This window comes from Erythranthe guttata, chromosome 12 (assembly GCF_056151865.1).
Source record: "Erythranthe guttata isolate IM_541 chromosome 12, IM_541, whole genome shotgun sequence".
Lineage (NCBI taxonomy): Eukaryota > Viridiplantae > Streptophyta > Magnoliopsida > Lamiales > Phrymaceae > Erythranthe > Erythranthe guttata.
The window spans coordinates 19,372,317-19,388,511 of NC_142544.1; the positions used below are offsets into that span (position 1 = coordinate 19,372,317).

At 40.2% G+C, this 16,195-nt stretch overlaps 3 protein-coding genes across 3 annotated transcripts; 2 read left to right on the forward strand and 1 right to left on the reverse strand.

The window, feature by feature from the left end:
* Positions 1 to 455: 455 nt before the first annotated feature.
* LOC148766685 (iridoid oxidase-like) lies at positions 456 to 2,302 on the forward strand. The gene is made up of 2 exons (XM_088826323.1): positions 456 to 1,400; positions 1,502 to 2,302. The coding sequence occupies exons 1-2, from the start codon at positions 456 to 458 to the stop codon at positions 2,108 to 2,110; spliced, it is 1,554 nt and encodes a 517-aa protein (XP_088682449.1). The 3' UTR covers positions 2,111 to 2,302.
* LOC105956738 (protein PSK SIMULATOR 1) lies at positions 1,373 to 4,964 on the reverse strand. The gene is made up of 3 exons (XM_012980630.2): positions 4,622 to 4,964; positions 2,551 to 4,287; positions 1,373 to 2,138 (listed from the first exon to the last, which is right to left on the reverse strand). The coding sequence occupies exon 2, from the start codon at positions 4,220 to 4,222 to the stop codon at positions 2,582 to 2,584; it is 1,641 nt and encodes a 546-aa protein (XP_012836084.2). The 5' UTR covers positions 4,223 to 4,287; positions 4,622 to 4,964; the 3' UTR covers positions 1,373 to 2,138; positions 2,551 to 2,581.
* An 8,468-nt stretch (positions 4,965 to 13,432) lies between these two features.
* Positions 13,433 to 15,652, forward strand: LOC105956740 (AT-hook motif nuclear-localized protein 7). Its single transcript, XM_012980632.2, has 5 exons — positions 13,433 to 14,222; positions 14,427 to 14,494; positions 14,590 to 14,721; positions 14,893 to 15,054; positions 15,139 to 15,652. Exons 1-5 carry the CDS (start codon positions 13,718 to 13,720, stop codon positions 15,463 to 15,465), a joined length of 1,194 nt encoding a protein of 397 aa, XP_012836086.2. The 5' UTR covers positions 13,433 to 13,717; the 3' UTR covers positions 15,466 to 15,652.
* The last annotated feature ends 543 nt before the right edge of the window (positions 15,653 to 16,195 follow it).

Sequence of the window (16,195 nt, forward strand, 5' to 3'; positions counted from 1 at the left end):
AAAATAGTAGTTTTTAATATTGGACTTTGGTTTTATTAGCAGATTCGAAAAAATATGAATTTTACCAACCGAACAAGCGTGTGTTATTTAGTTAGTAGAACATTATAGCAGTTATCAAAAGAGCCCGTATTGTTATTATAATTATAAGAATTTAAGAAACACCCTTGTTTAATCATTTTTCCAATGCTTTTTTTTTGTGCTACTAATTTTTGTGCCAAAAAAGCAAATAAATTTGGATACATACATAGAGAGTTTGTATCGGTTTTAACTTTTAAGTGAGTAAAATCCATGAGAATGAAAAATCGTTGCTGTAATATGTATACTTCATCACATGATCAATTAAATTAAAATTCAGTGTCGTTGAAAAATCAATATTTTAGTTTATCTTCCAATACTATTTATATATATACTGCAAGTCTGCATGTATTACACACTTCATCCACAACAAAAAATTAATGGCCTGGATTAGTAGCATGTTACTCCCATGGATAACTTCCTTCTTCGCATTACTCCTGGTTTTTAAATTATTCTCAAATAAGTTCAAAAATGGGTCATCCAACCGCCGCCTCCCACCGGGCCCACCAGGCTGGCCGTTGATCGGAAACATGTTCGATCTCGGGGAAGTGCCCCACCAGACATTACAGAAGTTCACCCCCAAGTACGGCCCAATTATCTTGCTAAAACTCGGCACCATCAACACCATTGTGGTGCAATCGGCTGAAGCAGCGGCGGAGCTTTTCAAGAAATGCGACCTCCCTTTTGCCGACCGGAAAGTGCCAGATTCCCTCACCGCTTTGGACTACCACCAGGGTTCCGTCGCCATAGGAGCCTACGGCGCCTACTGGAGGAAACTACGTCGTATTTGCACCACAGAATTTCTGGTTCACAAGAGAATCAACGCCTCAGTTATATTGAGGCAGAAGTGTGTCGATAATTTGGTGGAGTGGATCAAGGAGGATTCGGAGAAAGCCGGAAAGAATGAGAATGGAGAATATTCCGGCGAGATTGAACTTGACAGGTTTTTGTTTGTTACTGCTTTTAACGCTATTGGTAACATTATGCTGTCAAGGGATGTGATGGACTCGAAGATGGGGAAGGCGAGCGAGTTCTTTGATGTGTTCACTGTGTTCATGGAGTGGACTGGGAAGCCGAACATTGCGGATTTCTTGCCCTTCTTGAAATGGGTCGACCCGCAAAAGATCCGGAGAAATAGTGAGAAGTATTTGAAGAGATTGCTGGAGATTGCTTCTGAAATTGTGAATGAAAGGATTGAAGAGAAGAAATCTGGGAAAGAGAAGGAAACCCATGATTTCTTGGATGCTTTGTTGGATGATGAAGGTGATGACCAAGCTAAGGGGCCAGATAAGCTCACTGTCAAGAATATCAACATCGTCCTCCTCGTAAGTAACTAAAATATTTGTCGTTTTCCGTATAGCTAGGAAATATTTGGAAATAATATAATGTATATATATATATATATCTCTATGTTATGGTCCGACAGGAAATGTTTTTCGGAGGAACCGAAACGACAAGCAGCACAGTGGAGTGGGGAATGAGTGAGCTTCTTCGCAACCCGGATACAATGAAGAAGCTCCAAGAAGATGTGGATAGGGTCGTGGGTCGTGACCGTAAAGTGGAAGAGAGTGACCTAAGCGACATGCCCTATTTGCAGGCGACTGTGAAGGAAATCCTGCGTCTGCACCCTGTTTTCCCTTTGCTGCTTCCGAGGAACTGCATGCAAGAAACAGAGTTCATGGGCTACATTGTGCCGAAAGATACACAGATATTTGTGAACGCGTGGGCAATTCAAAGAGATCCGGGTTCGTGGGTCGACCCGCTTGCGTTCAAACCGGAGAGATTCTTGGACTCGGATGTGGACTATAAGGGCCAGCATTACGAGATGCTCCCATTTGGGTCGGGTCGAAGAACCTGCATTGGGCTGGCATTGGGTCACAGAATGGTGAGCTTAACACTAGCCACTTTGGTGCACTCTTTTGATTGGAAACTTGGAGTTGGTATCAAGCCAGAGTCGGTAGATATGACTGAAAAGGTGGGATTGACTATGCGCAAGATGGTGCCTTTGAAAGCAATTCCCACTCCCAGAGGATAATAATATTCAGATGCACAAATTTAGCGGCCTGTTAAATTCAAGAAAAGCTGCTTGTTTATTTTTCAATAATAAAAACTAATAGCGCCCGTGTATTTGAAATTCTTAATAAAACGCGTTGCAAGTCAGGACAGCAAATAGCAGGTATACTGCATACATGTATTGTGGCTGAGAATAAATTTTCATTTTTGTGAATTCTATAGTTCCTTTTATTTTTTGTATTGGGGTTGATTTATTTTCCATGTATCTATATTAATCCACAAAATACGATAAAACCGGTACGGTAAATTCAATCTAAAAATTCACAAGATTTTTTTTCTAACAATAAACTTGAGAGAGAAAAGCTAATCATCACATGGAAGACCAAGCCTATTTATGGGAGAATAAACATAGCATCTGCTAAATTTTGATCTTTCAATAAAGAAGCAGCATTAGAAGAGTACCTTTGATTTCTGCAAGTATGTTTATGATCAATCATCTTCTAGGACATGTTACCTCTTGGAACGGTTTCTGATTAATTTCACTGCCAAATCTAGAGAGATAATTTAAGCCCATCAGAAGCTCTACAATTGCAGCATCGGTCTCCACTTGGTTTGCAAAGTAAAGGGTCTGCACAAGATTCACGCTCGACCCAAAAATCAATCTCTTCCTCTCGAAATTCCGAGCAGATTGCCATCTTACCATGTTGTGAGCGAGTGGAGACAGCCATTCCAAAATCTTTGCGAGTGCTAATCTCCACTCTGCTGCAAAAGCAGCATCGTAGGCAGACGAAACTAAAGTTCTCGAAAATGTCTTCAGCTTTGCCCTCAGACAGCTTCTGATAGTTTCGGGTAACATATTATAAAGATCGTCTCTTGCATCGAGGCTAATCAAGTGAGGTGATTCAGCCAATTTCTCAATCAATATGATAATATTTGCATAATGAAGGGCCAATGCAGCATTACCGAGAGTAGATGGAGGAGCATCCAATAGGCGGAGCTTGGAATTAAAGAAAGACACTTTTGGGGAATTTATGTTGCCGTGTAAAATTCTAACATCTTTGGTATTTTTCACAGAAGTGTCGTTTGGCCTGAATGAACCACTACATGATGGTTTGCAACTCTCTACAACCGGAGATTCTCTTCCGCTATTCATGCATCCCGCGAAGCCAGCTGGAGCAAATAGTCTAGATTTCAATAAATGTTGTTTCCCAGAAAAGATAAATGATTGAGATCGCGAATGGGATTTCATGTTCTTTGATTTCTTTTTGTCACATCCCAGGCCCAAATTTGATAAAGACCTTCCAAAAGGAACTGCGAATCTAGACAGGTTGGTTTCTGATGGATGAACTGATGTTTGTTTGGGGGCAGAGATGGAATTACTACGAATAAGGCAATCACTGCTTCCCTCGATATTTCCACTCTGTGTAGTCCCATAAACATTCTTGATCCTCTCGACAATTGTGAAGATAAATTTGAGCAAAAACCGGACGATGTAGTCATACGATCTGAACCAAGGAGACATTTGCCGAAAATTCTTCACTTCCTGGCGTTGCCACACTACCTTCTGCTGAAACTCGAGCAATTTCACCTGGCCTGTATCTGAACCACCACCTCGCATCCGCCTCAAATTCTGCTCAAGCTCAGCCAACACTTCGAGCTCTTGATACAGCTGCTCAGTTGCCGCCACAAAACTCTCCATTTTCTTAACCTTCTTTTCCATCTTCTTCGGCTTATATTGCCAACCGTACCACTTCGGATCAATCTCATCTACATCGCTAAAAACTCCTTCTAGATTGTGATACATTGGGTCTCTGCACTTCTTTCCAAGCATACCCACTGACTTCACCACACTCCCCAATTTCCCAATGATCTCCGCAAGAACAAGATCCATAAGAAAATCATCATCTTCCGAAACAAGCTTATGGATGCCAACTGAGTTTGCAATCTCTTCTCTGAACCTAACAAGCTGACCATCTGCGAGATCTTGCCATATATTCACCAACTTTAACATCAACCTCGATATTTCGAATGCTAAAACTCCAGGCACTGGCCTCTCAGGCTCCCATGACATACTTATACGAGAACTCTTCCATATATTACCAAACCACGTGTTTATAACAGTTTCCCCCACCATCGCTCAAATGTACGTACGTATATGCACGAAGCTAAACAGGAACATATCAACAAACTGCACAGTCCCTGAATCAAAATTCAACCAAGTAACAAAAATCATGACAATTTTCTAAAAATGATCTCTAATCCAATGAATCCAAAGTTAGGCTAATATGTTAACATTTATAGCATAATTCCAAATCAAGCTAAAGAAACAAAAGATCTCCTCCCATCGTAACTAGGGCTTGAAATTTCACTCTATTCAACAATGTTCAACCCACATCTTCCCAGCAACGAAAACATCGCAAAATATCAATAAATTAAAATAATAAAAAAAGGACACAAATCTTAAAGCCGTCAGCTAACAACAAAAATCCAAATCCAGTGTAAAAAAAAAAATCCAGCAAAATGTAGAACTCACCGTTCATTGAAACGACAACGAACATAAATTGAGCTGCGAAGCAACATTTTGCGTTCAGGATCCAAATAAATTGCGCAGAGATCGAAATCGAAGACTAGTGGAACAATTTGGTAACTGTAATTTCAAGTTCTGCTTTGAGGATAAATTCGAAGAGTGAGTGAGGTTTAGAAGAAGACGAAGAAATTAGTTAGGGAAAGGTGGAGGTGCGTATTTTGACGACAACACTGCAACAAACGCTAAAGTGCGCCCATAACTAGGGTGTGTGCTGGGTGAAACTATATATTCGCTTTTCCAGCGCATTCCAAGGCAATACGGTTTAGAAATTAGAATTCAAGCCAACGGCGTCGTACTGATCGGGTTGACAGTTGTTTTGTTTTTAATAAATAAATAAAAAAATGTTTAAACTTTGATTTATAAATGTGCATATCAAATTGGGCTAACCCATCAGTTTGAAACGGGCTCAACGAAGGTCCATAATTAACGGATTATTATAGGCCCGTCATCTTGGGGGCCTTTCTGCCCATTTTTTAATAGCTCGGGGGCAAAAAAGGCATATTCGATTTCATATTCACATCTTGGTTGGTGTTACAGGGGTTAATTTATCACCGAAATTTTCCCTTGTACGGCCTGATTTGCCCACCAAACCAGTCAGCCTTCCTCACGATTCTCTTCGCACAAAACGTACAATCACCGAGTCTTTTCAAGCCACGTAAACGAGAACAAGAGTATGCAGCGGAAATCAAACACACAAGCACGTTTACGGGCAATGCCCAACCTTTATATTAATTCCCACAACGAATACAAAGGAGACTAAGGTGCACACACAAAATCCTCACTCAGAATTGCCCAACAATTGCAATCTGAACTCTCATATGCTAGATACCTCGGATTTGTGCACTCATAGCCTAATAAATACAAGGAAAAGGTAGTTTTCACACAAAACTACCTAAGGACACATGGCAGCATACAAACATGACACTTGGCCAACTATTACAAGTATAAAGGGGCAGTTTTCATGCATTTTCAGGCCTCAACCGCTCCATAACTTCCTCAAATCCGCCCACAAGGCTGATTTCCGAAGCCCATCTTGATCGGGCGCGCCCGCGCGCCAAACGGCCCAAACAGCCCGGCCGGTTGCTAGGCAGCCCATCTGCCTTGCCTTTTCCGCACTTTTGCTTCCCTTTACCGATCACTTGCCAGTTCTTTGCCCACACGGTCATCGGCACGCCCGCTCATCGGGCTGCCTTGCTTGCCTTGCCAATTTTGCCCACACTTGTCAAGTCGTGGTCGATTTCCCTCGAACGTTCGTTTGCCCACATTATCGGCCACATGCCGATTATTGCCCACGCTTTGTCCGTCTTTGCTGCCGAGCAACGCCCGTGCCAGCCACAAGTAATATCGATCACCGTTCCCACTTGAATCAAGCCGATCCTTGCTTTTCTCGGCCAAGCACCCCAAATGCTTGCCGATCACCCGACCACTCATTGGCCGGTTGTGTGGCTGCCTTGTGCCAATCCCCACTTGGCACCATTTATCGGTCATGACTCGGCCACACTCGAGTCATTACCGATATCACCGATTAAGGGGGTAACAGACCTCCCCCACCAACGGTGTTCGACGCCCTCGTCGAACCGACACCATCGGCTTCAGCTTTCCACTTGTCTTGCCACCGTCTTCGATTGTGCTTGAGCACCAGCACCACATCGAAACCCAAAATATCCCAAGTCTGATCCCACGAATTTCCCACAAATTCTTTCAGCCCTCGGAAAAACGAACGCCAACTACGTTCAAACGGCAGCACCCAACCACAAGTGAAAATACTAGTTTTTGGCACAACTAGTATTTTATCTCGATTGCCCAGCCAATCAAGAAAGGAGACCTCCAGCCCACGGAAATCACCCAAGCACGGCTTCCATTTCATCCACAACAGAAACCAGCCCACGAAAAACCCAACAACATGCACACGAAATTCAGAAGATACCACATTTCGAACCCACAATTCATGCCACACACGGCAGCAACATAGAGCAAAAGTAAGGCCACAATGCCCATTCATAATCCCAAATGAATACCTTAACTTGCCTTCTGCCCTCGACTCATCTCTCGGTAACGCACGTACAAGCAAACCAGCCCGAGAATTCACCGTCTTGGTTCCAACGGCTGCAATTAGGCTCGATGACTCCTCGTCGTTCGATTCTGCCTCCAATTGCACCGCAGCCAACCTCGCCACCGGTTTCTTTCCCGCCTTTGCTTTCGTCACGTACGAGCATTCAACGAAGCATGGACGTTCTTCGTCCATAATCATCAGCCCTCCGAGAAACGGTATCACCGCAGCCTTGGCAGCAAGTAGGAACTCTTGCCCCAATATCACGTCGAAATCATCAAGTGGTACGGCAGTCAGCCCACACTGCCCTTTCCAAGAACCGATCACAAGATCGACATCGGTTCTGCCTTTCACCGGCCCCGCCTCTGAATTTACAGCCTTCACTTGACTTGCATGTTTTGAGAGAGTCAAGCCCAGCTTCTTGACTTCTCTCTCGGCAACGAAGTTATGAGTTGCTCCCGAATCAACCATAGCCTTTACCTCTTTGCCGTTGATCAGCACCGTGGCATACATCAAACCCTTGGTGCCGTTGGGTGCCTTGTCCACGACCAAAGCACTCAACATCTGAATCGGATTGGCACTCCTCGTCTCGTCCGACTCCTCACTATCCGACTCCCGCATCAAAGCATTCAACTTGCTCCTCTTAGGGCAGTCCCTCATTCGGTGGTTGCCATCACATAGAAAGCACCCACGGTTCTGTTTGTTGACGACGGGCTGTCCACCGGTCTTGGCATGCACCGTGGATTCCTCGCCATCACCGCTTTCCTTTTGCTTCCAATTTCGGCCACCCTTGCCACCGAACTTCTTCCCCTTGGACTTATCCCTCTTCGAGCCTTCCTTATCGGAATCATCGGCCCCCATCACCTTGTAATCGACAAGTCGGTCCGCTGCCGAGATAGCACTTGGCAGATCCTTCACACCTTGTCTCCGCAACTCGGTTTGGGCCCATGGCTGCAATCCAGCCATGAAGTTGAACAGCTTATCTTCATCGGACATGTCTCGTATGTCAAGGAGCAGAGAACTGAATTCCTTGACATACTCCCTCACGGTTCCCTTGTGCTTCAATTGCCGAAGGGATTCCCTTGCAATCCATCCCACGTTGCAAGGTAGGAATTGCTCTTTCAACTCCCGTTTCAGCACCTCCCAAGTCTCGATCTTGACTCGGTTGGCACTTGCATCGTCTGACAAACGAGCACGCCACCACAACTTTGCATCGCCCACAAGATACATACTTGTAATGGTAACTTTCTCGCGATCCGGAACCTTCGCTGCCTCGAAGTAATTCTCCATATCCCACACGAAGTTTTCGACTTCTTTGGCGCTGCGCTCGCCATCAAACGCAGTCGGTTCCGGCACACGAACCTTGGATCCCGATGTTCTGCCCTCAGAACTCGAGCCTTCATTACGAACAGCCCTCTTAAGCACCGCCAGATCTGTAAGCATCCCATCAAGCTTCGTCTCAACGGCATCAATGAGGAGTCCCATCTCCTCGGCAACGGACGTGAATCTGCCCTCCACAAATTCGGGCAGATCGTCCAACGATCTTGACAAACGATCAATATCTCGCTTCCCATCAGCAAGTCTTTGTAAGATCGGTGGATCCGTTGGGTCTAGGGGCGGCCCAACCAAGGATTCAAGACGTTGCAGCCTTGATTCCATATCTAGCAACATCACACGAGTAGGATTTGGATTTGTCGAAGAACCAAAATCTTCAGCCATGCCGAACAGCAACACGTTCAGAACCCTTGAACCGGGCTCTGATACCAACTGTTACAGGGGTTAATTTATCACCGAAATTTTCCCTTGTACGGCCTGATTTGCCCACCAAACCAGTCAGCCTTCCTCACGATTCTCTTCGCACAAAACGTACAATCACCGAGTCTTTTCAAGCCACGTAAACGAGAACAAGAGTATGCAGCGGAAATCAAACACACAAGCACGTTTACGGGCAATGCCCAACCTTTATATTAATTCCCACAACGAATACAAAGGAGACTAAGGTGCACACACAAAATCCTCACTCAGAATTGCCCAACAATTGCAATCTGAACTCTCATATGCTAGATACCTCGGATTTGTGCACTCATAGCCTAATAAATACAAGGAAAAGGTAGTTTTCACACAAAACTACCTAAGGACACATGGCAGCATACAAACATGACACTTGGCCAACTATTACAAGTATAAAAGGGCAGTTTTCATGCATTTTCAGGCCTCAACCGCTCCATAACTTCCTCAAATCCGCCCACAAGGCTGATTTCCGAAGCCCATCTTGATCGGGCGCGCCCGCGCGCCAAACGGCCCAAACAGCCCGGCCGGTTGCTAGGCAGCCCATCTGCCTTGCCTTTTCCGCACTTTTGCTTCCCTTTACCGATCACTTGCCAGTTCTTTGCCCACACGGTCATCGGCACGCCCGCTCATCGGGCTGCCTTGCTTGCCTTGCCAATTTTGCCCACACTTGTCAAGTCGTGGTCGATTTCCCTCGAACGTTCGTTTGCCCACATTATCGGCCACATGCCGATTATTGCCCACGCTTTGTCCGTCTTTGCTGCCGAGCAACGCCCGTGCCAGCCACAAGTAATATCGATCACCGTTCCCACTTGAATCAAGCCGATCCTTGCTTTTCTCGGCCAAGCACCCCAAATGCTTGCCGATCACCCGACCACTCATTGGCCGGTTGTGTGGCTGCCTTGTGCCAATCCCCACTTGGCACCATTTATCGGTCATGACTCGGCCACACTCGAGTCATTACCGATATCACCGATTAAGGGGGTAACAGTTGGTCAGTTGGTCATCTAGGAAATCATTTGGATTGAAGAATTAGGATGAAGAATTTGAGATTAATAACAATAAATTTGTTAAAACTCGTTTGGATATATTATTTCTGTAATTAATTTGAAACATAGCTTTTGATTTTTTAGTTATTTTTTGAGTTTTTATGATGGATTTTAAAGTTCATTATAGGGATTAAGAATGTCAATAAATGTGTATTGATATTAGAAAATATATATTAATGACTAAAATATCCTTCGTGAAAAAATACATTAAATGCAGAATTGAAAATCTAAAATACCGTTTCACTGAAAGATAAAATATAAATAAAAATATATTGTTTTATTTTTATTTTTTTGGTTTGTTGCAAATTGTAAAAGCATATGCGAATATATTAGAGTAAAGATGTTTAAGTCTTTCGCGTGATAATTAAAGAATCGAATCACATGGGAATGGGATGGTTAGCCAAAAAGAGAGTTTATCATTCTAATTTATATCACTTTAATTATCACATTGCAGCTTTTTTCGAAACTTATTCAATTATTTTTATTATTTTATTTTATTTTTAAACATAAAAAAAATAAAAAATAATAAAATAAAAATCAGGCACATTTTTGTGGTCCATAAACTATACTCTTTTTTTTTTTTTTTTTTTTTTCTCTTTTCCATATTTTTTTTTTTGGCCTTCCAGACAAATTAAAGGTTAGGTTAGGACTTAGGTTAGGGTTTTCTGCCCTTTAAAGATAAGTGTTTTATGTTAGGTTTATTTATCCTTATTATATTATTAATTTATAGTGTTTATGTTTATCAAGATCATATGTGTTGGAAGTCGCAATTAGTTGTAATTGTTTAAGCTGAATTTGACGTTGAAACTGTCAAACAATTAGAAGAAATGTATTTTTTATGATAACAAATTTGCAACATAGGGAGAATATATTTTTATTTCCAATCTTCTTCGATTTAGTTGCAATGATTTTGGGGGTTTTACTTTTACCACCCCATAGAGGGTAAATTCGTGACATACTTTTAGTTGCTAATTTAGGTTTATGTGACAAATTTTTTAGATCATATAAATTGAAAAAAAGTATTATCCTACTATTTCAACATTAAAATATAAAATTGGCTTAACCAATTATATTTTGTATTATATATTACAATGTGAAACAAAGAAATCTAAAGTTCATCTAAACTAGGGATGACAATCATGCCATGCGAGTCGAACTTGGATTGGCTGAAACTCGTATATCATCAGACTTTATTACTATAGGCATATGCTTAAATGCCATTGGCCCTCGTTATAATAGGCTCAAGTTCGATTTATGTATTTTATTAGAATATTTTATTAATGGAAACATTTTATATTCTCAAATCTCGGTGATAATTTCAGCAATTGGGTTTAGGTGAGTATTGTTCACTTGATACATATTTGACTATTAACCGTCAACACTTAATTCCTTTTAATTTTGACCTCCTTTTCTTTCTATAATAGAAAACGATCTTATTCGAGTTGAGCCACTATAGACTCAAACTTGACTCATAAATTAATCGGATCTAATAAAATGGGTCAAACTCATTCCAACTCACTAAAACATAAGGCTCTACTTAACTATAATCGGGCCGAAGCCATCGAATTTCAGTAAAGCCCAACTCAATTGCGGGTCCTACGTATACATAGAACATAAAAGAAAAACAAAAAAATAAAGAGTACAACAATTGATTTGGGACGGTTGTACATTAGATTATCCTGAGCTTTTTTAAAACGTTTTAGTTGTCTTGTCACAGAATGTGCAACAAATGAAAGGATCTGATTTTGAACAGAAGCAGACATTTGACCGACAACTGTATACCCGTTTCTGCCCTTTTCGTAGACTTAAAAATATTTTTCTTCATTTTTGACAGATTTTGATTTCATAGAAAAATAAATTAGTATTTTTATTCATTTACGTTCATTTTTTTATAACATATATTATAATAAAAAATAAATAAAATAATATTGTTGAAGAAAGTGACCAGTTTGACTTGATTCCCTTTTTCGTAATTTATTATTTACGATAGTTTTTGAAGATAATGATATCACGTGCATTCAAAGCGTCTAGGGGAAAAACAATTACCTCTAAATGTATTATTATTAAATTAAATGCGCGTTAAATGCCCTTTTACTTTGTTGCGTAACAATTCCGAATTCAAATTTCAAAGTTAAAGAATTTGGTACATTATTTTATTGGAAAGTGCAATTTAAGTTTTCTAGTTCCTTATTTATTTTGTATAATTAAATAAATAAAGTAAATGACCATCCTTTTTTCTTTTTTTCTTTTTTTGTGGGTTGGATTGATTGCACTATGGTTTATTGGATGACCGGTAATCTAGAGCAAATATTACTTCCCCGTGTACTCTAAGTCGAGATCACTTTACACGTTTTTATTTTCAATTGCATCAATTTAAATGTGAAATATAACGTTAGGGTCATATTGGTACAATTTTATAAGTGCAAAGAGTAAATTGATACAATCAAAAGTAACTGAGGGCTAAAGTGATCATGACCAATAGTATAAGGGTAAAAGTGGAAGTTACTAATTAATTTATCATGAACATACACAAATGATCACCGGATCCCACCAAGAGTTGGGTTGGGCTCTAGACCAGTCTTCATTTGGCCCATCACTATTTAAAGGTTATTTTTGTGGGTTGAAATTTTATACGGGCTTTATGTAGCACGAAAACTTCAATTTTTAACGTTTTCGTGTTTTGGATACGTTTTATCGAAACTCGAGGTCACTTACCGCACTCTTTATCTGCCATTTTGTAATTTTTAAAAAGTTAGAAACATATTTGAATAGCAAATTTTTTATTTTTTTTTGTCGTTTCCCTAATTATTTACACGATTTAATAGTCAGTTGCAAATTGATAAAATGATGGTAAAATTTATTTTAAATATGTTTGTATGATATATAAAAAAAATTGGGTAAATTACAACCACCTCCATGAGGTATGGTCAATTTACGGAATAACCGCTATTGTTTGGATAATTACATCTACCTCCCTCAATTATGATTTTTTTCTTACAACTCCACCCTTATGGTGTCAAATTCAACATAATCATCTAGATTTCGTGGAATGTGCTCTAGTTTGTACTCGTTTTATGTAAAATACAGTTTTTGATGCACCACAATCTGATATATACAAGCTAAAAAACACATATTATGATCATCTTGCTTCTAAATGTAAAGTTCGAATGGGATAAAACGGGTACAAAAGTGATAATATTCCATTTAATCTCAAAGATTCCACTAAATTTGAAACTGCAAGGGTGGACTTGTAAAAGATTTTATATTTGAGGGGTGGTTGTAATTATCCAAATAGGAGGGGGTTTTATAATTTGACCGTGGTTGTAATTTACCCAAAAAAATATATATATAAACACAAACTTATATATTTATATGGCATATTTATAAAATCAAAAAATTGCTAAAAAAACATATACCTAAGGATTTTTATTTTAAAAACGTACCCAAAAAATTGAATATCCATATTAAATAATTCCTTATATTTAGTTTGAAATATTAAAAATAAAATATGTCAAACAAGAAATTGAAATCGAGAATATCATTACAGAATTGTACATAAATTTAATTAGCATTATTTCAAAATATTAAAACCCTAGTTGAAATCTCTACATTAGCAAACAAATCAAGCCTATTATTTATTTATTTATTAATTAATTGATAAACACAATACGAAATCTTGCTATATTTAATGTTGATAATATTAAAACAATATTCGAATATTATTTTGTAATCTCCACATTAGCAAACAAATCAACCCAATTATTTAGTAATTGGTGATTATAATAAGGCGCAATAATTATTTATTTCCAGAACATTACAATATAATAAAATAAAATATAATAATAATAATAATAACTTTCACTTTTTTCTGGTCATTTTAGAAATTACCACACCAAACTCCAGACAAAGACAAACCTTGGTTTTTTTCTTTTTCTCTTCTTCTTCTTTCCGACCCCATTAATGGAGGGAACTCTTACTTTACAAACTTTCCCCACAGACAAAATAAAAGCTAAAAATTGAAAGCAGACAAACAAATAATTTTACCCAGAGTAAATAGAAATCGGTGTACTGCCTTGAAATTTTCTGGCGCCATTTGTTCGCTGTTAAGCTTTCAAAAAACACACTGGTGAATTGCCAGGGGTTTTAGAAGGAAGAATGGAAGTTGAAGACAGGGAAAGCACCGATTCCGGTTCACTGAGTGGGAACCCGGAGTCCGAGTCGCCGCCGTTGAGTGGTGGTGGTAGTTATGTTGACCTTGGCCACGGCGGCGGTGGCGGTGCCGGCGAGGGCGGCGTGCTTCCGGGAGTGATTGAGAAGACTGCGGCGGTGGTCGACTCACCCGCCGTGGGTGTGGGTGGTGGAGTTATTGGTGGCGGCGGAGTCGTTGACGGCGGTGGCGGCGTATTGGGTGGTGGAACTGGAGCGGTTGCCGGTGTTGGTAGTGGGAACGGTGATTCGACGACGGGGAAAAAGAAGAGGGGGAGACCCAGAAAGTATGACGCAGATGGGAACTTAAATCCGGCGTATATAAGATCTCCGACGGCTCAGCAAGCCGGCTTCACGCTGTCAACTCCTCCGTCGTACGAATACTCCTCCGCCTCGAAAAAGGGGCGTGGCCGGTCGTCTGGTTCCGGCAACTGGAATATTCTCGCTTCTTTAGGTCAGTACCTTCAATCTCATTTCTACACCCCTCTTTCATTTTCAGATTTCAGATTTGAATATTTCCTCATCGGATTTCATATTTAATTTAAAAAAAATAAAATTGGTGGGTGTTAGCTGGAAGAAGATCTGAGTTTGACCATGGTCAACTCTGGGTTATGAACTGTAAATTTCTTACATGATTTATCTGTCACCACCACCGCAGGTGAATTGTTTGCAAACACAGCAGGAGGGGATTTCACACCACACGTGGTCACTGTACATACAGGAGAGGTTTGTCTTCTCAGATCTAATTGAAGCACGTTTTCTTCATGTACAGTTTTTGGTTTATAAACACATGTTGTAATGAGTTTGAGTTGCTACCGCAGGATGTTGCCGGTAAGATACTTACGTTTGCTCAAAAGGGTCATCGAGGAATTTGTGTTCTTTCCGCCAATGGATCCGTTTCCAATGTTACACTTCGACAGCCTGGTTCGTCTGGTGGCTTATTAACATACGAGGCACGATCTCTCATCCTCGTATTCAATTACTATGTTTTTTTTATTGTTATTTTTTAAGGTATCCATTATCAGTGGCGGATCTTTTTGGTACATATGTCTGATTATGGTGGATTGTGATATGATGCTTCCGGAATATAGTGTTTATGATGAAACAATTCAAATTATTTGCAGGGGCGTTTTGAGATATTAACATTGACCGGATCGTACACAGTTTCCGATAGTGGTGGAATGAAAAGCCGTGCCGGTGGATTAAGTGTTTCATTGGCTAGCCCGGATGGCCGTGTTATTGGCGGCGGTGTAGCTGGTTTGCTCATGGCCGCTAGTCCGATCCAGGTCAGTTAAAATATCTATCCCAATATTTAGATATACATTTTACGTATATATATTATACGTATAATTTATGCTTCACTTTGCTAGATTGTGGTGGGGAGCTTTGTGCCAAACGGGATCAAGATCCCGAAAAGAAAGTACAACAACGAGTCAAGAATGGCAAAAATCTCGTTGCAGTGTGCTCCGGCAACAGTCACAGCGGCAACACCAATATCACAGGCGGCACCAGAAATCAGCGCGTACCCGATACAGAAAACGCAGTTTGTGGTACAAAGTCTAGGGGAAGGAGATAACAGCTTGAGCAATAAGGATATGCCGAATTCCGCATCGACCGATACTGCTGACTGGAACGGTTCCGATAATCAGAGACCGTATCCAGACATTAACTTGTCTTTACCTCTCGAGGAGCATTGAAACCTAGTCGTTTCTTTTTTCTTTTTCGGTCTCTCTTGTTTAATTTGCTGATCCGATTTGAATTCTTGCAGCTTTAACTCTTTAGGTTTATGTTAAGGATTTTTAACTGGTTGTGTTAACACATGGTTTAGATCTGCTTTAGAAACTTGTGATGAGGTGGTTTTATATATCCACTGCAGTTTCAGTTCTTTTTTTTCTTGATGAAATCCACATCACCACTATCATGTGTTTGAATTGCTGAGTGAGATGTAGAGACGGTTTCAAATTGTCGAGTCAAGGTCATTTTAGTCACTTCTTATTTTATAATATATAACGTTTAGTATTTATTTTATAATGCATATTCAAGTCACTTATTTTTATTACTAAAGATATGAATACTTTCACAGGTAAATTACCGCCACCCTTATGAAATAAGTTTAAATTACAAAAAAAACTGCTCTTATTTAAGTAATTACAATCACCCCTCAACCAAGAATTTTCGTACATGTTCACTGCAAAAATATAGTTTACGATGCACCTCAATCTGATATTTAAATGTCAGGAGACACATTTTATGATTATCTTGTTTTTAAATATGGAGCTCGATCGGGGTAAAACTAGTACAAACTTCAGAGTATTCTACATAATCTAGAAGATTCCAATGAATTTGGCACCGCTAGAATGAACGTGTAAGAAGGTGGCATGAGATCGCCGTAATTTACACATACTTTCAACGTTTGAAAATGCATTT

What these genes read in the sequence shown, in the direction of transcription:
- LOC105956738 (XM_012980630.2), bottom strand. Translation starts at nt 4,222, where the DNA reads ATGGTGGGGGAAACTGTTATAAACACGTGGTTTGGTAATATATGGAAG.
- LOC105956740 (XM_012980632.2), top strand. Translation starts at nt 13,718, where the DNA reads ATGGAAGTTGAAGACAGGGAAAGCACCGATTCCGGTTCACTGAGTGGG. An exon ending in GTGGCTTATTAACATACGAG is followed by an intron (nt 14,722 to 14,892) that starts GCACGATCTCTC and finishes AATTATTTGCAG; the next exon opens with GGGCGTTTTGAGATATTAAC. An exon ending in TGGCCGCTAGTCCGATCCAG is followed by an intron (nt 15,055 to 15,138) that starts GTCAGTTAAAAT and finishes TCACTTTGCTAG; the next exon opens with ATTGTGGTGGGGAGCTTTGT.
- LOC148766685 (XM_088826323.1), top strand. Translation starts at nt 456, where the DNA reads ATGGCCTGGATTAGTAGCATGTTACTCCCATGGATAACTTCCTTCTTC. An exon ending in ATATCAACATCGTCCTCCTC is followed by an intron (nt 1,401 to 1,501) that starts GTAAGTAACTAA and finishes ATGGTCCGACAG; the next exon opens with GAAATGTTTTTCGGAGGAAC.